At 40.3% G+C, this 25449-nt stretch overlaps 1 protein-coding gene across 3 annotated transcripts in view; it reads right to left on the bottom strand.

Annotated features, from left to right (window-relative positions):
* abcd3a (ATP-binding cassette, sub-family D (ALD), member 3a) overlaps window positions 1-25449 on the bottom strand; it is a 43393-nt gene that overhangs the window by 16449 nt on the left and 1495 nt on the right. Inside the window, exons 2-8 of one of the 3 annotated variants that reach the window (XM_030398363.1) lie at window positions 23754-23793; window positions 23563-23661; window positions 20388-20476; window positions 13427-13496; window positions 7525-7622; window positions 4598-4721; window positions 3622-3678 (exon numbers count right to left, since the gene is read on the bottom strand). In XM_030398363.1, coding sequence (XP_030254223.1) covers window positions 3622-3678; window positions 4598-4721; window positions 7525-7622; window positions 13427-13496; window positions 20388-20476; window positions 23563-23661; window positions 23754-23793 — 577 coding nt within the window. Of the gene's footprint in view, window positions 1-3621; window positions 3679-4597; window positions 4722-7524; window positions 7623-8103; window positions 8174-13426; window positions 13497-20387; window positions 20477-23562; window positions 23662-23753; window positions 23794-25449 lie in introns of those variants that run through there. The other 2 variants (XM_030398361.1, XM_030398364.1) reach the window with 2 other exon arrangements.

The following is a 25449-nucleotide window of genomic DNA, read 5'->3' as shown; positions in this document are numbered from 1 at the left end:
GGGCTGTCAAAGTTAACGCGTTAATCTTTTAAACGCGCGACTAACGCTCATTATTTAAAAAAAGAAAGAAACGCACATTGTATGACTTACGGCCGTCAACGGCACCTGTAGTCTTGATCCAGAGGGTGGCAGAAGAATAAGAAAGGGAATCAGAAGAGGGAGAAGCAGGGTTGGCGGTTCGGGAAAAACACAGTGGACTGAAAAGCGAAAGCTAAAGGAAATGGAGAAAGGACTTATGAACGGCAAATTCACTTTCAAAACACTGCCTGATGGTTCGGTTGATAGGACAAAAGTTATCTGCACATGTCGACATGAAATGAGTTACCATTAAAGTACGTCGAGTCTCAAATATCATTTGCAAGCCAAACACATGGCAGATGCAGAGAGAGCCAACCCAATGTAATGGTTATTGCCGAAAAATTTATATATTGAGTAACAGGAGACATTGCTGAACTCTATGATGTCATTTTTTTTTTTTCTGTAGAGTGAAAAATGACGGCGGCAGAGCGAGAGACAAAACAAGTACTGTCTGCTCTCCTCCAGAAACTTAGGCTCAAAATTAAGATTGCGGCTTATGGGGGAGTTGCTTGAGTGCTTGTCGCTCCAGGGCTCCCACAGCCAAAACTGAGTCTTACATCTGAAATAAGACCATGAGCTGAAAGCCAACACGATTTCCTACATTTCTATGTATATATTATCTATGTGAGGTAAAAGATGTGGGATCCAAATTAAGCTGAGGAGAACTTTTTCTCCACTTCTTCCAACTGCTCTTCACTGTAGCATTGATGTCACGCATTCTAGCTCACACAATACACACCCATTATAAAATCAGAAGACGGCCTAAAAATCCTTAAAGCTAAAACTGTGATGATTTGAAAACCTTAAAAGATTAAAAAACCCAATAGTTCATGGTCTTCTGACTCTTTAAAAGTTGGAATGGTGTCTCTAGCTCAAAGTACGAGGTACAAGGAGAGGTTGAAAGTAGATGAGGAAGCTGCAAGCTTGTTGAACGGGCCCTCGCAGTCCACGCGCCTCAGGGCATGCTGCCGCCGGGGCATGCTGCCGTCAGGGGTTGTTCAAGCAACGCCTTCTGCTGAGGAAGTCGTTCCTTTATAATTCGGTGGCCTGCTATTGCCGGTATGACATAATGTACGCTGAAGTCAGAAAAACTGTGTCAACTGCTGCATGATTCCCCAGACAAAGACTTTGTTGATGGTCCGCTTCTGGAGCTGGCTGAAGAGAATGTCCACACGAGGCATGATGCAATGAAATTGTTTCAGGAAGAAGCTGAAAGTATCATCCTCCAGTAGCCTCACAAACTCTCCAGCTTCTCGAACAGTGGTAGGCTCAAACTCCCCTGATGGTTTCAAAACACTGGATGATGTCACCTTTGTGCTAAAACACAGTGTTCACGGCACAGATATGGAAGTTCCATCTTACTGCGTTTGCTCTTGGGAGTCTGTGTGCCACCACTCTATCAAGCACACTGGTTCTCTTGGGAGATGTTGAAAAAAATCCAGAGAATCCAGCCAGGTCAGAGAAGAACTGATTAACTGATGGGATGTGAGATGTCACCTGCTGCATAATGAAAGCTGAAGAGAAAGAAATTGCAGCTTATGGGGGAGTTGCTGTTGTGCTTGTCCCCCTGGGGCTTCAACAGCCAAAAGTGTAAAGGCAGGAACACGCCGGCCCAACCGCTGGACGTCTGAAGCATTTGGAGAGACTCGGACGAGGTCGGGAACAAATCTGTTCGGTGTGTTCAGCTGCATCAGAAGCTTTCGGAGCCGCTCGGATGTTGTCTGAGGAGGTTGGCTGTCGGATGTCTGAGCCATTGGATTCTCTGATTGGCAGTGTGCTAGCGAATCAGCGCGGTGTGTGGGAGGGGCGAAATACTGTGTGCGCATTGGTTTTCTACGCACTCCGTTCCGTCATTCGCTGTTTTCATGTTTTGGAGTACTGGCATGAGGCCAGCTGTTATTATGTCCGTTCAGGAGGAATTAATCTGTGTTCATTTGGTAATGCCTCGCTGCATGTTCAGTATGCAGCTGTTTTTGTCTGAAATAGTAAAGTTTTGGTCGAAAGTAAAGAGAGTTGCGTGCATTAACCTCTAGTCCAGTGTACACTTAAGCCACCCGCTTATTGCATCTTGCGCAAGCGCAGAATGTACACTCTACTGTGGAGCTGGCAGCACATCAGAGTGGTGTGTTCAATGCAACTTTTCTACCGAACGGGTCAGACAAAAGGCAACAGAGTGGTCAGAGAGTGGTCGGAGAAGGCAGTTGGACGTCTGGGCGGTGTGGGGGCCTTCAGTCCTACATCTGAAATAAGACCATCAGCTGAAAGCCAACAAGATTTCCTACATTTCTATGTCTATATTGTCAATGTGAGGACAGCTGACAAAGGGTTTACCGATCCGCCACTAGGTGGCGCTCTGGTAGCCGTCTAATTCAATATTAGGCACTGTGACCACACCATAATACTTATGGAAATGAAATTCATGGAGGTCCTATAGAATGGCCCCTGTGACTCTCACACCAAAAATGACCAGCAGGCGGCGCTATTTTCCATGTGAAAGCGTCCTGTCCTTGCAGGTTCCCTGCTCGGGCCCTAATAATCCTTAGAAAAACAATAGGGGTCTCATAGGTCGAGACCTGCTCGAGCCCTAATTATCAAACATTAACATAGGTTTACCCTTATGAAACACAGATACATAAAATATGCATCAAAAATTGATTGGACACATGTTTTGTCAAAAAAGTAATCTGTAAGAAAAAGTTGCCACATGTATCGTCTTATAACAGGTGTCCCCCATCTAACAATGACACCATCCCGGCCACTTTATGGCATACTGCGGATGATTTTTCAAATGTCATTATGGAGTCTGTTCTGCCACTCTTCAATTATGGCAATGGTAAGACTCCAAACATTGTCTGGAGGTCATTTTCTACCTCTCACAAAGCTGGATAAAATTTCTAGACATTGACAGCAGGGCTTAGGTCAATAGACCTTGCCACTTAGTCTATCACAGAGATACATACATAGATTAATCCTCAAGTAAGTTCATGGACATCTGAGATTTTGTGGGGATGGGCATTATGTTGCATTAAGACAATTTCATCAGATACAGAACCTGCTAAGAATCTGACAAGGGGCTAACCTCAAGGGGCTTCATTCCAGAAATTCCCTTGGTGTAAAATCTGAATTTAAATGACAATCCTATCACAGAGGTAACTAAAAGAGAAGTGAGTTGATGACAGTGGCTTTAGAGCACAGGACATTCACAGACAAATGGTATGCTTTGTCAATTAACTCACATTATGCTACTCAGGCAATTAAATCAGTGCACTTTGACGAGCATGGCTCGATAGTCAATGAGTGAGATACACAGGGGAAACACAAAAGATAACGGTGGCAAAAGAAAGTGAGTCAGAGAGGACGCTTTTCATATGTCATGCTTTTAATTTCTTTTTTTCTTAAAAAAGGAAAATGAAAGAAAGAGCTTTCAATTAAGAACGTGGCAGTTATTAATAGTGCCACTATGAGAGTAAGTACAAGCCTTTTGAGCAAACATATCCAATCCTATTTGTTTGTTTCTTTGTGTCTTAACTTGAATTTGCTTACCTGAGCCCCGATGGCACTTGTCAGCTTGAAAAGGTAGAGACCAATATCTAACAGAGGCTGCAGGACAGAAAGAGAAGAAAAATTATTAAGGATGGAATTGTTCCATCCATCCATCCATCCATTTTCTTCTGCTTATCTGGGGCCGGGTCGCGGGGGCAGCTGTCTGAGCAGGGATGCCCAGACTTCCCTCACCCCGGACACTTCCTCTAGCTCCTCCGGGAGGATCCCAAGGCATTCCCAGGCAAGCTGAGTGACATAGTCACTCCAGCCTGTCCTGGGTCTTCCTCGGGGTCTCCTCCCGGTGGGGCATGCCAGGAACACCTCCCGAGGAAGGTGTCCTCCCAATGCAAACAGGTCCTAGGTGACGGGTCAGACTAAGAGTGGTTCCAATGCCCCTGATGACAAGTAAAAAAACAAGGTCGTTCACGTCACCCGGAATGGCGTTACCGGGGCCCCACCCTGGAGCCAGGCCTGGGGTTGGGGCTTGCAGGCGAGCGCCTGGTGGCCGGGTCAGCCCGAAAGACTGATGTGGGCCCGCCCTCCAGTAGGTTCACCACCCGCAGGAGGGTTCAGAAGGGGCCGGTGCCATGTGATTTGGGTGGCAGTCGTGGGCCCCGACGACCCAATCCCCGGACGGATGGAATTGTTAGTTTAGTTTACATTGCTTTTAATATCAATTATGTCACAAGATCCCAGGATATTTCTTCCAATGAAAAGAACTATTCAACTGAGATCATCAGGAAGGGGAGGAATATCAGTCATCACTGATCCAGGGCTGGGCTCCACCAGCACTTTTTTTGCTTCACCCTGCACTCGTCACAGTTTTCACCAGTATATTGCAAGACCAGTGACCATATATATGAAGTGCCAATTCTATATGCCAATTCTACACACATATACAAATACATAAACACATATATATATATATATATATATATATATAAAATGTAGCCAACTCCTTTAATAAGTTTGGTACCTTGCTGAGATTGGAGTAAAGGTCAACCACACTGTTGCAGAATTTCTCCACATCTTGTGTCAATAGCTGGTCAGCATTGGCTATCCGGTTATCAAGGTTTCCCATCTTGTAGTAGGTGAAGCCTCTGCAAAGCCACAACACAAGGTGAAAACTCAAAGAAGCCATGGAATACACAGAACATATGCTTTAATTGGTCACTGAACAGTGAGAGGACAATTTTTCCACATCTGTTGAAACTCTATATATATTATTGATTTGTATTGCATTCATGAGAATGGAAATGACAGATATGAGATCACAGGAACCTTGACCTTTGTCCACCAAAGCCTACTCAGTTTGTCTTTGAGTCCAAAGTTTCATTGACAAACATTTTTTTCTGTCATAGTTTTTGTAAATTAATCTTACACTGGGTCACAGTGACCTTGTCCTTTGACAATCAAACCCTAATCAGTTCTCTTCTGAGTCCAAGCGGACACTTCTCTGCAAGGCCTGAAGTCATAAAAATGACATGGTGCAACTAGAGCAATAACTTTCAGGTAGAAAATCCTCTGCTTGCATACACTTTAACTGTCTTTTTAAATTGTGATATTTACCACCTACATTTGCTAGATGGACGAATGAACTAGCATCATGCATACCATGTGAAAAGATTATGTATCATTTGAAGGGTAAACCTGGAGAGTTTCATAAGATTTGGGGTGGTTTGCTAACATATGTGGACACGGAGTCCACAATACAGTAATTCTTTTATATTCAAACAATGTGATGTGATTGTTAAACATGCTTATTTACTTACTTACTTTTTATTGTTTTAATTTCTTTTTCTACCTCTCCCTGCTATTCCCCCTCTGCAACAGTTTGTTCTAGGTGATTTTTGTTTTTGTTTGTCTGTTTTATGATATACTGAAGGCTTGTATATATTTTTTCTTACTAATTTGACTTGGTACACACTCAGTAGGAATGTATGGTCGGACCTGTAGGGGTGGGTTGAGTGGGAGGGAGGGAGAGTGGGATGGGCTGACATGGTACTTTTTTGATATATTGTTGTACATTGTCCCTTCATTCAGCTCTAGAGCTGTTATGTAAAAAATCCTATAAAGATATTGTTGAGAAAAAAAAATAGTGATATTCAAAAATGTGCCAATCCATTCTTTAGAGACATGGTATACCCCCTTGTTTGGATCATTGTGGAGAGGGATTAAGGCCATGTCCACACGTATCAAAACGATCTTTTTTTCCTCCGTCTTTCTTGGCATCGTTTCAAGAATATTTGCGTCCAAACGGATCCACTGAAAATGACTCAAGACACTGTAGTTCATATTCCAGGCCTAAAGGTGGTGCTTGAAATTCACCAAAAATGGAGAAGAAGAAATGGAGCATGCGCATAAAGCTTGCGCGCTGTATACAAAGAGACAGTGGACGGAGACACCAAACACAACAAGAAGAAGAAAAAAAGTATGCGGATTCGCTGTCCACATGAGAACGCAAGGGCCACCTATTTTCCACCCTGAGACCTGGTTTAAAAAAAGTGCGTTTCAGGCACTGCGTTTACAGGATCCATGAGGATACAGCCAAAACGATGCAAAACATGTGCGTTTACTCAAAAGAGTGTTTCCATGTGGACGGCCCCTAAGAGTGCAGCACAATAATCACAATCACCTGACCTCAACCCCATTGAACATTTTTGGGCATTTTGTGAAATCACAAGTTGGGATGGGCATTTGAAGCAAAAATGCTATTCGACAGTCACCAAGAGCTACTATTTAGTCATTCAAAGACCTGCTGGTTGTATGTACTGTTGCATATAATGGAAGAGGCTAATAGTAACCTTGTGTGGAAAAGACTGTGCTATACACTGCTTACCACAGCCTGCTAATTATAACGCAATTCTAATAAAGGTAGTAGTAATACAATATCCGGTGGTATATCGTTATTTCTAGGTGTCGGTAAACTATGGAAAAAGACAAAACTAGAGTCGGACAAACTATGGAATACTATTAATAATGAATAATCGCAGATCACGACTCATGAGAATACATGAGTTTTCAGGTGCTGACACAATTTATCGAGTCCATGCCAGTTCAAGTGCATGCTGTCAGTAAATCAAAAAAAGGCACAAACGAAATACCAAGCTATTTGAAATTATTTTTAAAGATACAACTTTTCACTAAATTCTTACACTGATATTATCATTTTTAGTGCAAAAATTAATTACATTTAGATAAAAGTACACTGACTAGTGGGCTTAGACTTTTGGACCCTAATGTAGGGGTTCTTCATAGGGTTCTGCTGGTGAGTTTTGTCATTGCCAATTAAAAAAAAAAAAAAAAGAGCATATAATGGATACAGCCTATACAAGGTGGACCTACTTGTGCATTTAAGCCATGGTGGACTGAAACTTATGTCACTGTTAAAGAGAATTCAGTCGTCAGTTCATAAACCTAAATGATGGACCAGAGAATTTTCCCAGTGGGCAAGTCTCAGTTATCTGGTGTGTGCAACGCTGTGTTATTCCATCTGCCATGTGGCTTCACATCCAACTGGGAACATTTTAGGATAATTAGGATTTTGTCATTTCTGCCTCAGTTTATATTTTTGTTGTAATTTTTCCTTGATTTTTTTCCTTCTTCTGTGGTTAAAAAGACTTAGTAGATCAAAAATTAAGTAATTTGTCTGTTTTGAGTGTATTTACTGGTATTAATCCCAAATTTGTTGTACTATAGATTCTGAGTCGGCACTGGGTGTTTCCTTGTGAAAACTGACTGGATGCACTATGCCGTTCCGATGGCTCGATCTGCTCTGTGCAACTCGACACGGCTGCAGTCCGGGATATTGCTACATGTGCTGTGGAGCAGCCAGTAGAAACACAAAGGATAAGAAGATCTCACGTGATGGGAAAGCAGCTTTACAAAAGCTGTCATACTTACAGCAGGTACTGGTCGTACAAGTTCTTGGTGAGCCTCTCACGGAACCTCAGCTTCAGCTCATTTAGACCCAACTTCAAGAAGTTGTTCACCAAGGCTATCTGAAATGACCCAGTCACACACAATATAAATATATCAATCTTACACAATATATATGCATATTCATGCTTACTGTTTGTTTGGTTTTCTATTTGCTACAGAATTTATATTTAAATCTTTTCATGGGATTTGCTGAAAGTACATGAAAAAAAAAAAAAAATAGAACATTGCCAGCCTTATCATTTTACATTGAAGCATACAAAGGTTAGAGCAACAGTGAGAGACTGCGCATGTAATCTTAAAAGAATGATCATGCTTATTGGCAGGAAATGACTCGATGAAATTAGTTATTACACAGCATGAGACAGAAATTCCAATGTTTTTTATATCAGGTCTCTGTACACACTGCCAAAAATTACAGTATGTGTAACAGTATGAATTGCCACTGAACTACAAATGTGTTACAGAATAAGTAGCATATATTAGCAATTAAGATCACAAATATGTGAGACAAAAATGAAATAAAGAAATAAACACACTTACAAGTGGCATGAATTTGATAAAGCTGAACAAGAAGACCTTGAAATCTTTTGTTGAGCGTCCAATAATTGCACTGCAAACCAGAACATGCACAAAGATGAGCAAAAATTGCTAAGAGTGTCAGGAAATACTGAGGTTAATGAAACATAATTTATGTTTCCCGGGAACCAATGCACCTTTGACAAACTGCTAAAAAAAACACACACACAAAAAAACAGAAGAACATCTGCTTAAACATTAAGTATGAATTGATTCACTGATATGAAACAGACAGTAACAGAGACCTGACATAAGTGAATACGATACCATTCAATTTATGTATTTCCATGTTATTTTCATACCTTTTAAATAATTAATTTTTGCTAGACTGTTGAATGGCTGTGGGGCCATTCAAAAGTATGTCTTCCCTTAAATCATTCTGGGGGGGAAGATCTTGCTGTAGTCTCTAAGGAACTTTGGGAGGATGCCCTTGATAACGTACACAAGTTATCTATTCATGCAAAACATCGACTGATATAGTGCAAAATTGCACGTCACATTTCACCTCGCAAAGGTAAGCACTCAAAAATCTATAAAAGGTGTACACCCAACATGTCACATGCACCAGCCAGCAATGTTCACCCCTGGCAAAAGATTATGGAATCAGCCCTCTTGGAAGATTTTCATTAAATTGTTTAATTTTGTAGAAAAAAGTAAATCACAGACACAAATATATTTATTCAATATGCCAACCCTCTGGCTTTAAGAACATAAAAAAACAAGGAAAATTGTTGTAGTCAGTCATAATTGCTTTGTTTAGATCAAGCAGAGGAAACAAATATGGAATCACTCAATTCTGAGGAAAATATTATGGAATCATGAAAGAAACACTACACCATTAGTACCTTGTCTTTCTTGTTTATAAGAGCTTGAATTCGCTGATGCATGGACTTAACAATTGACAGCATTCTTCATCAATCTAGCTCCAATTTTGTGTTATTGCTTTTACCAGATCAGCTTTGCAGGTTGGAGCCTTTTTCTCAATGTCCACTAGGGCTGTCACAACGAATTTGAAATGACACGCAAATTATATTCGAATGACTTTTTTTGCCTTTGTGTAAGGAACATGTTTCTAAATCCATATCTAACAGTTGCGCTGCTCCAACGAAGGCTCCAGTGCGATCGATCCGGGGGATAATGTCAGTAAATTGAAGTTAAATCACAGACTTCGCTTATCCCGTGTGAATGCGCCGCACGAAACACAGACGTGGTGGGGTAATTTCTAAATCACTTGAGGTCCCCAGGTAATACTAGTCCCTTGCAAATGCAGCTGCTTTGATAATTACTTTTTCATCTACGGTGTTGAACTAGAAATACTTACACCACTTCTCAGATGCTTTGGTGTTGTGAACGTCTGCTCAGTACGGCTTTGCTCGCTAGTGTCCTCCATTTTTGTAGCAAACAACATAACACTACTAGCTGAATTGATAGGTCAAGGCTCAATAGGGCATGCAATAGGTCAAGCTGATTTAGAGCGCCCTTTGCTGGATCACAAGGTGAACTACTTCAAACGGTCTGTTGCGCTTATAGACTGTACATTTTGGTTTCGAACAGGTCATCACATTTGAATACGAACTTTTCCCTCCACTTTCAAACACATTTTTGAATTTCTAATAAAAAGTGACAGCCCTAATGTTCACCATAGATTTTCAATTGGATTGAGATCTGGAATATTTGCAGAGGCATGCCATTGACATTATGTCTTTCTTGAAGGAAAGTTTTCAAGTCTTTTGCCCAATGGCAAGATGCACTGTCATCTTGAAAAATGATTGCATCATCACCAAACCTCTTTCAATGTAAACTTGTTCATTTATTGAAGATGTAATGACTACCATCTCCCCCATGCCTTTACCTGACATACAGCCCCATATCATCAATGACTGTTGAAGTCTACATGTTCTTTTAAGGCAGTTGTCTTCATAAATTTAATTAGAGCGGCACCAAACAAAAGTTCCAGCATCATCACCTTGCCCAAGGCAGATTTGCGATTCATCACTGCATATCCCTTTCAACGAGTCATCTACAGTCCATAATTGCGTTTCTTTAGCCCACTGTAACCTTGTTTTTTTCTCTTTAGGTGTTAATGATGGCCTTTGCTGGACTTTTTCCTGTATATAAATCCCATTTCCTTTAGGCGATTTCTTACAGTTCATATGTTCCTCATTTGTTTTGTTGTACATTTTCTGCCTAAGACACATTGCTTTCAGTTTTCTATTTTGACACAGCAAAACCTCACATGTGTGACTGTACAGTTATTGTTTCATTTTGACACACTGTATTAACACAATGGACCTAAAATAAAAAAATAAAAAACATAAAATCGGAGTAGGAAAAAGTTAGATTTTTTACTGTGAAAACCACAAATATGTTGAGCAAAGGATTTTTGTTACTGATAATGCAAATATAAATTGTTGTTTGTAAATTTAAAAATTGTATGCCCATATTTAGCTAAGTTATATATCTAACTAATTACATTTAAATGCAGGCAATTCCTCGGGCTCAGCTCTCCTGCCTGCTCCACATTCAGCAGTCTTCTCGTTGTTTTGACTCATTAAAGAAAAAAACCACTACACTACACACTAAACACACTACACCAAAATGTTAAAATGTACGCTAAATGTTACAAAACTCTCAAAACTCGCAATCTTTATCACCGCAACTGCTGCTGTCACTCTAGTCACTCTCTTTCTTCCTGCTCCAGACACAAAGCAAACGTGACGGCAATGTTCATGAAAAAGCGTGGCGGACATTATTTATCTTAAGTCCGGTTTTGGATGCGCCGGTGCGTCCATCAACTCAGGAGGTGGGGTGTGGGGGTGGGCTAGCAGCTAGCTACACACGAACATCCACAGATTCCGATTCCAGCTTGTTTTTTCCTCGTGTATCCGGATCTCCTCAGACTGGACTCGTTTAGTCTCATTAATCCACAACAGTCAGTTTAGATGCCCAGAACGGGACCGAACCGCCAGCAAAATCGCAGTCCAGCTCGCGCCGCTGCAGGTATAAATCCGCTTGTTTCTTATGGTGTGTCGTGGAGTCGGCCTCTGCAGTGATTGGCTCTGGTGCGCACGTGGCTATGGTGTGCATTGATTTGCTCTGGTGCTCACAGGGCTATGGTGGCTATGGTTGACAATGCTAGCAGAATTGGTAAAGCATTTATTAAATAATTTATTAACGGTATCATTGTAGTCCAAACAAAGCCGACGTTGCACAGCCTTAAACCACGCAGCAGCCATGTTGAAACTCTCAGGTCAGTCTGATCCTGATCTGCGGAGATATTTGAGGCACACTCACACAGACAGACAGAGATTCCTTGCTTTTATAGAGAGATGCTTCCCTATTACAACTGTCCCATTTTCTTTGTACATGGTCCAGATCTTAGACACAGCTGACTGGGAACAAACAACATCTTTTACAACATTCCGTGATGATTTACCTTCTTGAAGAAGTTTTATTATCGTCTCCTTTGTTTCAACTGACATCTTCGTGTTGGAGCCATGATTCATGTCCATCCACTTGATGCAACAGCTCAACAGTATGAGCACTCTTTTTTCAGACTAATAACTTCAAACTTATTATCAGATTTGATCTGATGCAGGTGTTTATTTTAGAACGATTCCATAATATTTTACTCAGAATTGAGTTATTACAAATTTTTTCCTCTGCTTGATCAAACAAAGTAATTGCGATTGACTACAACAATTTTCTTCGTCTTTTTTTAATGTTTCTTCAAGCCAGAAAGTTAGTATTTTGAATAAAAATAGTTTTGGCATGTCTGATTTGCTTTTTTTCTATAAAATTAAACAATTGAATGAGTATCCACCAAGAGTGGTGATTCAATCATTCTTGCCAGGGGTTCTACATATGTTTTTGTTTTGCCCTGCTTTACAACCCTACTGGGAGGAAATCATCAGATCATTATCAACAGTAACAGGATAATTGAGTGAACCTAATGCTTTGATTGTATCATTTGGAATAATTCCACCTACAGTATCTCTCTCCTCCCTAGGTGTCTTCTGTGGCCTTGGGTTAGGGTCAATTTATTCCTCTTGTCAGAGGGCTGATATTGTTTAGTTTGTTGCAGTTAGTCTCTTTTTTCCTGCAGTTATTTTACATGCCATGCAACGACCGACCAAGTAATTATTATTATAATTTTTTTTGTAGTTCCTGTCCTGTCCTAATATCTTCCTTGTTTTGTTTTGTTCTCTGCTGCCCAAAGCCTTGTTTTATCATTACTGTATTGATCAATAATTACAGGCGTGGCAATGCTACCTAGTTATATCAGACTATTTGGACTGTGATCAAGTACCACATAATCATTAATAATGACAGCCTCTTGGAGCCACTGCCTAAACCCAACAGGAAGTCAGCAAATTTGGATGTAGTGCTCAATTGAAGTCAAATTTTGTCAGGTTATTCTTAACACCAGTGGGATCAAAGTTATTAACGGCTTTAATTTTCGTTAAAGGGCATGGCAATTCTTGGATGATTCGCCACAAAACGGGAAGGTGCTGTGAAGCCATTGTCGATGGTCAAACCTGCACCAAACTTCACACATTAAGTAAGAGTAACGCCCTAACCACCAAATGTGCCTCAAACATGGTGAGTAAACACTTATGACCATGATAATGCTCAGCCCAACAGGTAGTCAGCCATTTTGAATTTCTCTGAAGTTAAGTTTTCTTATTACAATTTCATTTATTTGGAATTTGGGGCCTTGAGTTGGGCCAGTCTAACAGATGTATATGAAAAACGGCATGAGTCCAAAGCAACCACAAACTGAACATTTTCTGGGTTTTACCAAATCAACACAGTTCTAAAAAATGGAAACATTAAGTATATATATTCATATTTTTGGTGAAATCTTTTGAGGGGTAGCAGTATTGATGAAAGTTTTGGCAATGAATTAATAAATTCAAGAAACCTTCCCGTGATTTTATTCTTCTACAAAGACTAGCAATGAACTGAATGTTTTCTCTCATTACTAAACTATATTTGATGACTTTATTTTCTATTGCTCTGAATGGTTTCATAATTTAGATTCCATAAAACGTGTATTCTCTAAATATGTTGCACTCCAACATCTGCAAAACTTGTTGATATTGAATTGAGATCCATGTGAACTTGATGGATTAAAGAAAATTGCCTCAAAAAAAAACAACCTCAAACAGTAAACGATGAAAAAGCGTGACATGACACTAATGCGAAGCAAAATGTTAAAACCACAGTGTTAGTGGTTTATAGCTTAATTATCCACTTCTATGAGAACCATGTGTTAGACAGTTACCCCTGGTATGACTGATGCGTAGGAATAAAAGTGCCTCTTGAATAGTGTGACATCTCTGCTTATAATACCGCTGTGAAGAATCAAAAAAACGTCATCAGTTCCTTCAAAGATTCAAACAATAATGCAAAATGGAAAATCCCACCCACTGTCATTAATTCTTAATGAGAAAAGGACAGAATGCCACATGGAAATTAGTATTCAATGTCCAATAGGCTTGCCACAGTAGTCAGTGTTACACAGTGGCTGCCCCCACCATTTATTTTTTTTTTTAATCAATATTTCACTGGATGATGGAGTCTACAGTTACATACTGCCAAAGCTGTCTACTCTGTGTAGTAGTAGGGCCAGCAGCAGGGTTGCAATAGTAATGTGTAGAGTAAGGACAGTTGACTGACAATACAATGGCAGATGATTTTCTGCCAAAAAAGCGTGTATTGGCAATATTTCCTTCCATCACTCACTGACATATTTAAAAATTATCTGTTGTCAAAAATGAAAATTACCAATGTTTTACTCTGTAGATGCTATTTTGATGAACAATAGCAGCACCAAACTCACTGAAGACACTGCATTTCATCTGACTAGCCTACTTCAAAATTAAAGTCAGCTTACATTTCAACAGTTAAAAGCTGCAGTTTGCACCAGCATTAAATTAGCATAGTGCTCTACAGACAGTGAGTGTCTCTTGTAACAAGCTGTTTTACTGGGTATTACCAGTTTTGGTACAAGCTTATAAGTTGGTGTGTAGCGCCGCATTATGTAATAACACAGCATTATGTAATAATGTAATATATTTTCATTTCATTATGTAAAAACACCACATTTTGTAATAATCTGCCACATTTTGTAATAAAATTCTTGAACACAATATGTAATTAACTTTGCCGCATTTTGTAATAAGTTCTTACACATTGAGTCAGTAATTACAAAATGCAGGTGTTGCACTTTTTTTATCAAGAAAATGTAATAATTGGTGCATTATGTAATAAACCACCAAAATGGATGTCTTAATTAGAAAAAAACATTATACCATTGTAACGCCCGCCAATGTAATAATGCCCGCAAACGTGATAAAAACACAAACGTAATAAAAATCTGCAGCATTTAATGTAATAAACCCACAAATGTAATACATTTTCCACAAACGTAATAGCCGCTGCCTACTACAAACGTAACACGCGATTTCCCACAAATGTAATAACTATTACGCTTGGAGGGATTTATAACGCTTGTGGGGAAGTGAAAATCTTTATTGTAATAACTTCCCACAAATGTAATAATACAATGAATAATGGTTGTTGTGGTGGTTTTATGGCTTATAAATGTCTAGTTTAAACAGATTTAGTTCTTTGCATAAGCAAAATGCTTCTTGTTAATGAGGATCATCTCTCTCTCACACCGCTGTCCGCTGCGCATCACTTCCTGAGTGAATGTGTTACATCAAAATGAGTCGGAAGCAGCAGCAGCCCATTCCTAGATGGGCTGTTTTGGGTTTTTATGCGTTTCAGAATTGATACAATCTCAGCTTTAATATATAGGCCCTAGTCTATGGAGGACTAAACCTGACATAAGTATAAATAAATAAATAAATGCATAAATAAATACATAAATAAATGCTGAAATAAATAAATACATGTATAAATAAATAAATGCATAAATAAATAAATGAATAAATAAATGCTGAAATAAATGTATAAATAAATAAATAAAAAGTATAAATAAAATAATAAATGCTTTTTATTTATTTCTACATTTCTGTTCACCTACATTTATTTATTTCTGTATTTCTGTTCACCTACATTTATTTATTTCTGTATTTCTGTTTCCATATGTTAATGAAGTAGGAGGTCCTAACCTCAGTCAAGAGCATGATTGGTTACAGGAGTGTGCTCGATGAGGGTCTACTACTTCTGCCTTACTAGCAGCGCTGATTCTTGTACACTGTACAGGAATGTTGCTGGCTACCAGCAAGCCCGCTCAGCTAACTGTTAGCTGCAGTTGTTGACATTTGTTCATGTAGCTCTGGTTCAGTAATGAATTTGACTGGCGTTCATTTTAACTTGCGAGGTTTCCCAAGTGTGCTGGTGGTGTGGTTTGAGAATCCCGTCTGGAGAGAGGGGTCCTCAGCCATGTCCGCTAACCAGGAAAAACATTTTGCTCATCGCTCCAAGTCATGTATATGTGTATTCTAGACGAGCACTACAGAGCACAAATCGTCCAAAAGTGCATGTTGTCGGTTTCATACCTCTGTCGTGAATCTCTGTACTCTCAAACAACTCATGTGTGGAACAGGCTGAGGCATTTGTTCACGCCGAGCGGCTCGAGAGCGGCGTGGAGACCGCTGTTTGCTCTTATGTTAGCTGTTAGCAGTTAGCTTTTAGCTGTTGGCTGCTCGCTGTAGCGCTGAGAGCGTAGCGTCCAGGTTAACTGTTGACACCTGTTACCATCGAGAGTGAGATACATGTCTGGGCTTTCCTATGAACCATTGTCTCTACTGTTGTTTGTATCACCGGTTGATCTGGACTTCTCATGATTTGCCACAGCTGACTGACCTCACTCTGAGCTCAGGCTGGAAGTCAACGTATTCTGCAGACTGTTTGACGAGCAGGCTGTATGACAGTGTACAGTTTTCACACTGACTTAGCTTCAGCTTAATAACGATGTATGCGGCTCGGAATGATGGCTTTAAGTAACCATATGAACGCAGTGCGGAATGAAAAATACCCGATGGTAACCGGTGTCACAAGGTAACCTGGACGCTGCACTACAGCGAGCAGCTAACAGCTAACATAAGAGCTAACAGGGTCTCCACGCCGCTCTCGAGCCGACTTGCAAACCACTGCTAGACGAGCGCTACAGAGCACAAATCGTCCAAAAGTGCATGTTGTCGGTCTCATATCTTTGTGAATGTCTGTACTCTCCAATAACTCATGGGTGGAACAGACTGAGGCATTTGCTCACGCCGAGCGGCTCGAGAGCGGCGTGGAGACCCCTGTTAGCTCTTATGTTAGCTGTTAGTTGCTCGCTGTAGCGCAGCGTCCAGGATACCTTGTGACACCGGTTACCATCAGGTATTTTTCATTCCGCACTGCGTTCAAATGGTTACTTAAAGCCATTGTTCCGAGCCGCATACATCGTTATTAAGCTGAAGCTAAGTCAGTGTGAAAACTGTACACTGTCATACAGCCTGCTGGTCAAACAGTCTGCAGAGTACGTTGACATCCAGCCCGAGCTCAGCGTGAGGTCAATCAGCTGTGGCAAATCGTGAGATGTCCAGATCAACCTGTGATACAAACACCAGTAGCGACAATGGTTCATAGGAAAGCCCAGACATGTATCTCACTCTCGATGGTAACATGTGTCAACAGTTAACCTGGACGCTACGCTCTCAGCGCTACAGCGAGCAGCCAACAGCTAAAAGCTAACAGCTAACTGCTAACAGCTAACATAAGAGCTAACAGCGGTCTCCACACCGCTCTCAAGCCGCTCGGCGTGAACAAATGCTTAATACTGTTCCACCCATGAGTTGTTTGAGAGTACAGAGATTCACGACAAAGATATGAGACCGACAACATGCACTTTTGGATGATTTGTGCTCTGTAGCGCTCGTCTAACAGTGGTTTGGAAGTCGCAGCCCCGGCATCTCCGTGTGGATAGAAGTGTTCAAGCCACGTCAAAACGAATACACATATACATGACTTGGAGCGATGAGCATAATGTTTTTCCTGGTTAGCAGACATGGCTGAGGACCGCTCGCTCTCAAGACAGGATTCTCAAACCACACTGCCAGCACATCTGGGACCCTCGCAAGTTAAAATAAATGCCAGTTAACCTGTCACACCGGTCGAGGCCATTAAGCTAACTGGAGCTGGTTTACAACGTTACAGAGAGCGAGGCTTGGGATCAGGAATCGTTTGCTTTTGTCTGGCTCTCCGATTTGACCAATCATGCTCTTGACTGAGGTTAGGACCTCCTACCTCCTCATTAACATATGGACACAGAAATAAATAAATCCTGCGAAAATACTCTCAGGTCAGTCTGATCTCCGCAGAGATATTTGAGGCACACATACACAGACAGACAGAGATTCCTCTCTTTTATAGAGAGATAAATTAAAAAATAATAACTAGAAGAACTGCATTTCCTGCGAAAACACAGTGTGAATGCTTAAGGCTAGAGCAAATCTGCTGAATGTACTGCCGAAAAGCTGAAAAAGCTGAAAGCTGAAATGCCAGAAAAGCTGAAAGGGCTGAAAAGCTGAAAAAGCTGAAAAAGCTGAAAGGGCGGAAAAGGTGAAAAGTTAAGAATGAATGGGAAAACGCCTCCCAAACCCCTACGATTTTTGAAAAAACTGTAATGGTTATCACCCAAATATCTATATGTTGAGTGAGAGGAGACATGGCTGAACACACTCATGTCATTTTTATTTCTGTCAAGTGAGAAATGAGGGCAGAAAAAAAGCGAGAGTCAAATCAGGTACCGTCTGCTCTCCTCCAGAAATTTAGCCTAAAAATGTACATTGCGGCTTATGGGGCAGCGGCTGGACTTCTTGTCGCTCTCTGGCTTCTGTATCCAAAACTGTAAGTCCTACATCTGAAATAAGACCATCAGCTGACACCCAACAATATTTCCTACATTTCTATGCATATATGAAAGATGTGGGATCAAAATCAAGTTGAAGAGAATTTTTTCTTGAGTTGTTGCAGCTGCTCTACACTCTAGCGATGATGTCACGCACTCCAGCCGACGCAAATACACACCCATTATAAAGTCAGACGACAGGCTAAAAATCCTTAAAACTAAAACTTTGATTGTTTCAAAACCGTACAAGATTTTTAACCCAATAGTTCAAGGTCTGCTGACTCGTTTAAAGTTAGAATGGTGTCTCCAGCTCAACGTATGAGGGACGAGAAGAGGTTGAAAGTCGATGAGTTTTGAAGAGGATTTGAAGATTTTCCCATTTGCGTCAATGTAAAAGTTGTAGCAGAGGGAAATTTGAAAAAATCCCCATAAGGATGAATGGGGAATTAATTTTGCAGAAAAAGCTGAATATTTCTAAAAGTATAAAAGATAGAAAAGCCAAAAGTAATAGCAGTAATGTCCTTAAAAAAGCTGCACATTTTGATACTTGAATGGTTTCTGTAGCTCGATATTTGTAGGAGAAGAAGCGTGCCGAAAAAAGTACGGAAGCAGGAATAATAAATTCCAGAAGAACAACTAATAATGGAAAAAGCTGGAAACAAGCTGATCTAAAACAAAAAAGAGCCGTTGTGGTCACTGGTCACAGTCTCCGCAGATTACCTCCGCTCTCCTCGGCACAGTTACCACACACAGGCTTGTGGCATTTAAAGTGTCCGATGTTTTGTTCCGTTTGCAGCTCTTTCGGACTGACACTGCCTCCGTGTCCGTGTCTGCTGCTACTGCGGTGGTTGCTTCCGCTGCTGCCCACCTTGTGCCGACTGCCGTGGCCCCTTTCCCCTCACTGTATTCTGCCCTCAGCTCCTCTGCCTGTTGCTGCAGGACTTTCCTCCGGGCTCTCCTGCTGCTGGTGCTCCTTGAATAAGATGCGGGCATTGATCCCAGCCAGGTCGAGGATGTTATAGAAGACCGCCACTGGCCATCTTCCGTACCGCCTTTAATGGAGTACGCCCTCGCCATCTGGTCCTGGATGTCCACGCCGTACTTGGTGTTGTTGTAGTACATCACAGACTCTGGTTTTGCCTTCGCCCCACTAAAGGGTGCCCACACCTGTGAGCACGGTGCCCAGGATGCAGACATTATTCCTCAGCTTTCCCTGCTACAGTCAGTTCAGCACCTTGGTGTTAGAACAGCTCCGCTTGCTGTCTCGTGGAGGGGGGAAATCCGTTTTTGTTTGCCCATGGTGCCAACCAGGCTATATAATACAACTATATAATAATTAACTTACAAGTAAATTCGCGGGGAAGCACAAAAAATGTAACAATGAAACCCTGTGAAATGATGTGCGGTCAATATGATCGCTTATGGCCGAAATAGGTAAAACATAATCCTGACAGCGGAGCAGAAAGTCTGCAGCTGGATTTTGCACCCACGGTCAGTAGTATAGTAGGTGTTTAGGCAAACACACAAACAACCACCACAACGACCATTATTCATTGTATTATTACATTTGTGGGAAGTTATTACAATAAAGATTTTCACTTCCCCACAAACGTAATAAATCCCTGCAAACATAATAGTTATTACATTTGTGGGAAATCGCGTGTTACGTTTGTAGTAGGCAGCGGCTATTACGTTTGTGGAAAATGTATTACATTTGTGGGTTTATTACATTAAATGCTGCAGATTTTTGTTACGTTTGTGTTTTTATCACGTTTGCGGGCATTATTACATTGGCGGGCGTTACAATGGTATGTTTTTTTCTAATTAAGACATCCATTTTGGTGGTTTATTACATAATGCACCAATTATTACATTTTCTTGATAAAAAAAGTGCAACGCCTGCATTTTGTAATAACTGACGCAATATGTAAGAACTTATTACAAAATGCGGTTTATTACATATTGCGTTCCAGAATTTTATTATAAATTGTGGCAGATTATTACAAAATGCGGCGTTATTACATAATGAATTGAAAATGTATTACATTATTACATAATGTGGCATTATTAAAATTTTTTGCATGGCTATATATCACTGGTTTTGTTAGTTTTGGGGAGCAAACTGATACTATAAAATATGGATTACCAAGCCAAAATAGAAAGACCTGTCCTAATACTCAGACTCCACTGTACTATCTTTGCTATCGTTATTCTTTTGACAGTCAGTGCAGATTTATTCAAGTCTTGACAAGGACTGATATGATTGTCATGGGCTGCTACATGGTGACAACACGAAACCAACAATATATTATTTTTTTAAGTCATAAATTACAAATCTTTATTTTGAGCTTAGAATCTACAAATGAAGTTAGACTCTGACCTTTCAATCATGGTGCCGTTCTGGATCATCCATACGTCACAGTAGGTCCTGGCCACCAGCATTGCAGCAATAAAGATTAGGTACCCAGTCTAAGGTGAACAAAACAACCACAAATAATAGTTAGAAGAGCCTGTAAAACATACACATCATAAAGTTCTTTATCGTCCTGCACTTCAGTCTCCTCTTATCTACTGAACTGACTGGATACGACTGAATGGAACCAGAGGAGCCATGTGGCTTTGACCTTGACTTATGGTGCTGTTTCATCTGTGCCAAAGGGCTCTGCTGTGTTGTACTATTCTATCAAAATTAGACACTCAGTGTATCTTTGACAGAAAGATAAAAGGACTTAGTTGACATTATCAGACAGAAGTCAGATGTATCTGAATCAAAAAAGTTGCAGAACTGAAATTGGCTACCGAATCTGATTTGAAACTGGCTGGATTTTTACATAATTGGTATGCTTTTGTTTTGTAGATATTTTTATACCAATTTAATTCATGTTTAACTCGTTCACAAGTTTTTATTTGTAAACTTTGAGACCTTTCTTTAATTAGAAAACAAATGTACATATGTATTTATGAAAAAGATTAGATAAGATTGTGATGAACATTTCAACTCTGATGATATCTGCTCTCTTACTTCGACACAGAGCTCCACTCTCACTGCAGCTCAGTCTCTGCAGCCTTTAGTGCTGACCAGGGTGGGAATTTCACGGCGGCCACGGCCCGACTCTTTGGCCACGATGCCCCGTGAAAAAAAAAATCATCGTAAAGCCAAAGTGGCCTTTGTGCCCCTGGCCTGATCAGTGTAGTGTTCTTGCCTTGAATTACAGCCACCTGATTGCACAGTAGTCACTCACAGTAACTTCAGTGAGTTTGCAGTTCGCGCAGGTGGAGTCTCATCATCACGATGATCTCACGTGAAAGCCTCTCAAACAGCAGCAGCATCTCAAAACGGAAGAACGACACTTACAGCACAGCAAGCGAGCTCAGCCGGTTTTGATATATGTAACTGATTTATGTGGTAGGATTTAGTTTGGTAAAGTGGGAAACAGATTCGAACTTCCCGGATCAATAACTCATAAGCGAAAGATTGTTAAAACACAAACGGCGACTTGTTCCTACCGTAGTAAGGTAAACAACGAGCTACAACCGTATTTTCATCAAAACGAGCGCTCCTCATTAACACTGGTCTGTATGGTCAGCCGTCTGTGAGACGAGGACGCAGGGACCGTCTACAAAGTGCAACACTGAAAAGAGAAACTACAAAAAATATTCAATAGCTTCACTACTATTCAGTGTAGTGTCACCAAAATGTTTTATTTAAAAAAAAAACTGTTTTCTAATGCAACATTAACTTGATATTGGTATTAAAAATGTTTTAATACATAATCCATGTCTTATTATAAATTACAATGTTATGGTATCAATCTGAAAGGTAAATCATCAAATTCTACTCAATGGCCTTTGTGCCCTGTCATGTGGCCTTGGTGCCCCTAAAAAAAAAAGAAAAGTGAAGGCCAAACGGCCTTGCCCCTAAAATGACGAAATTCCCACCCTGGTGCTGACAGACTATTACTTGAGATCTATAAGCATCAGATACTGGCACTGGCCAGACATTGACCGAGACTACAGAGTGGTCGTTACAGAGAGAGAAGCCACTATTTCAGAACCAAAGTAGCACATCTTAAAAAGCAGTCTTGGGCGCGCGGATGGTTGAGTGGTTGGAGCACGTGCCGTATGCGCAGCCGACCCTGGTTCGGTTCCGGCCAGAGGTCCTTTGCTGGGTGTCACATCCCCCTCTTTCTCCCATATTTCCTATCTGTTTTCTGCTTAATAAAGGTGTCTATGCCAGAAAAAATCTTGGAAAAAAAAAAGCAGTCTTTTTAGTTTTAAGCAGAATGAATTGATTGCCTTCTAAATGTTCAAATTTATTTTCAATTTGATCCTCCTAACTTGGTTGATCAAAACTTTGTTGCAATTTGTAGCAATTTACATTCGCAAATAAAAAAAAAAATGTATTTGCCACAGTTAAGCGCACTGTGTGTATGATGTGAATAGGGAGTCAGTTCATGTAAAGTTTTTTCTTGACAGACATTTAATGTAAGAACTTTTAGTAAATTAATGGGACTTAAAAAGGACAAAATCCTATAGCTGCACTCAAAATATTTTTTAAGGTCGTTCAGTTTTTTTTAAGTTTGGCCACCTAAGCAAAGTTTTACATTTTTGTAATTCTTTTTAAGTGCATTGTAAGCATTACCAATGACTTATTTCTCTCAAGACTTGGTTGAAATTTGCCCTAAACAGTACCACAGAGCTTGCTAATTACAGCTTTGAAGCTGAAAAACACATATTTTAACGTATATCAAATGTAGATTTTCCCACGGTGAATGATTTATATCTCAACCGGGTGCAGCAACCTCACGGTGACAACAAGACTTTTGTGCACCCTGCAGTGGCACTGCATTTAAATGATAAGATGACTAAACGGGTCATAACATTTGCCATTTAGCTGCTGTCAGGCACTGACCACCTGATTTTCTGTTAGTTATTTGCTGCTAGCAGTGTTGCATTTCCTCCGCTTTCAACCTCGGAGTTGAGCCAAAGGTGGTGGGAATGTCGCTTGCCTGCGAAACGGCAGAGGTGGTGCAGAGTTCGGGTTGAGCAGAACTGGATGAACTTGGACCGGGAACTGATGACAAAGGCGTACAAAACGGAATTCTGGTTGTTCAAGCCAGTAGTTGTAGCTAATTCCGCAGACAAAGTCTTTCCGGAACTGGCAAAGTATACGGCGATAAATTCCGACAGGGCTTTTGGCAAAATATCACTTATGTTCAGAAATAAGTACATCACATGGAGCTAACTGTGAATCTCACCAACACATTTCCCCAAAACAAAAAAAAAACAAAAAACAAAAAAAAACAACGACAGAAGCATGAATGAACGTACATAATTAAGACCTAACTAAATGGAATTTAAGACCTATATGCAAAATATGTATATATTTAAGACTTTTTAAGGCCTAAAATTGAGATCGTCAATTTTTGCCTTTTAAAGACTTTTTAAGGCCCTGGGGAAATCCAGTCTAACTTTCCTACACCAGTTGGGATGAGTTCTGGAAATATCAACAACATATCAAGACAATACCAGCTTACAGCAGTTTGATGTCATACCTCCATGCAGAAAAATCGAGGTACCATGATCCGGACTATCTGGAGAATTCGGAGGAAGAAAACCTTGTCCACTGCCGCACGGTCTTTCTTGCCATCTTTCTGTATGAAGATATAATACAAAAGTTTAATACACAACAGCTAACTATTTAAGACAACTTTCCCAGACACTCAAACATGACAGACTGATATACCTCAATGTTCAGTGAGAGCTCTGCAGAGCCTCCTTTTCTTCTGAAAAAGAAAAAAGAACAATCAGTAAGTCAGACAGATTATATTTGTTGTTAGGAGTGGGCAGTGTCTACTGAGTGTGCTTTAGAGATGTATGCGTGCTGCCCTCGCAGCAAGCTCTCATAGACACTGTTACATGTTACGCTGGACATAGTGCTTCTAGACTGACAGTCTAAGAAGCACTAAGAAGTGTCTATGTGCTTCATATTACTTGTGCATATAGTCTAAGATTACATGCACAAGTAATATGAAGTACTTTTACTGTATACTTTTTGCCAAATCCTTTGTCAATGCCCTGTATGAAGAACAAGAATGAGGCTTTTTGACTAAGTCTGATGATAAATTAAAAACAGGAGGTCAGTGTGCCAGTATTTTTGTGTTTAGTACTTCTTAGATTAAAGATTAAAGCGCAAATATTACAAAATACTTTTACTGTGTTGTTTTTGAGAAATCCCATGTTTTAGTCATTTACAGAGAACAAGAATAAGTACATTCCCTGGCTTTGATGTGGGATGAAAACTGTAGTTACCTATAGCAATTCCAGATTTTACGAGTATAGGTAAAGCGCTCTATGACTATTGCTTGTGGGTACCTCACATAACTACACAACACTGACACACTTATGAGTACACCCACCTGTGGGATGGGCGCCACTGAAGGTCTCACACCTGTAGCATAAGTTGCATTGAGACCAGACAATCTGCTCCCAAAAAAACAGGATTTCTTCATCTATCCCAGACTGAGTCCATCCAGTACCACAAGCACAAACAAAACATGAAACACTAGGCATGCCCTGCGCAGCCGAGGCATAATGACACATAACAAACTGATGTACCTGAATTGCCTCTACTATAAAATGTTTGCATTTTCTCCATTCTGGGAGAAAGGCTGAGGCCAAAAAAAGCCTACTGCTATGAGAAAGTGAGGACAAGGGCCTTGTTACCATCCAGCAAGGAGAAGAATATTAGACATAAGTGTTCTACACATGCTAACAGACAAGGGAGAGTTACATTTTAAAACCCCTTTCCTAAAACAAAACACTCAGCACAGAGTGAGACACAGATAAAAGTGAAGAAGCAACGAGAAAACCACAAAGAACACCAGGTCTGAAAATATTAGGTTCATGACCTACTTATGGAAGAATTGTTTTTTATTCCACATCAAAGTCAGGTGAAAAGATTTTATCACGGGATTGCTCAAAAACTACAAAGTAAAAGCACATCATATTACTTATACATGTAGTTTAAAGCTAGAATTATGCTGCTCCATTGAGTTGACATCATACCTACAGCGTAGCCTCTGGGTAAGTACATGCCTTACACCATAGCCTGACATCCATTTCCCCAGAAATGTAACCGCGTGTCGCTGCAAGGTAGGCCTGCACGATATATGGAAAATCTGTGATGTGTGATAACACTGGTCAATATTGCGATGACGATATAACTTGCGATAAATAAACAAATATTTAAGTTTGCATATTAACTATACAGTTAATGATGGCTAACGTTAACGTTAGTTTTGAATTGTTCGTGTAGGTCTTTATGGTTGTATTGCAGGTGGTGATAGAGGTTGGTTGTGTTTCCTCTAGAAGTTACAACAAGTTTTGTTGTTTTACACAGTACCTGTGTTTGTAACACATCGTCTCTCCTGAATCCAAAA

Source organism: Sparus aurata, chromosome 19 (genome assembly GCF_900880675.1).
Source record: "Sparus aurata chromosome 19, fSpaAur1.1, whole genome shotgun sequence".
In the NCBI taxonomy this organism is placed as follows: Eukaryota; Metazoa; Chordata; class Actinopteri; order Spariformes; family Sparidae; genus Sparus; species Sparus aurata.
Note: the sequence above shows the minus strand (reverse complement) of the source record. Positions and strands in the feature narration are given on the sequence as shown.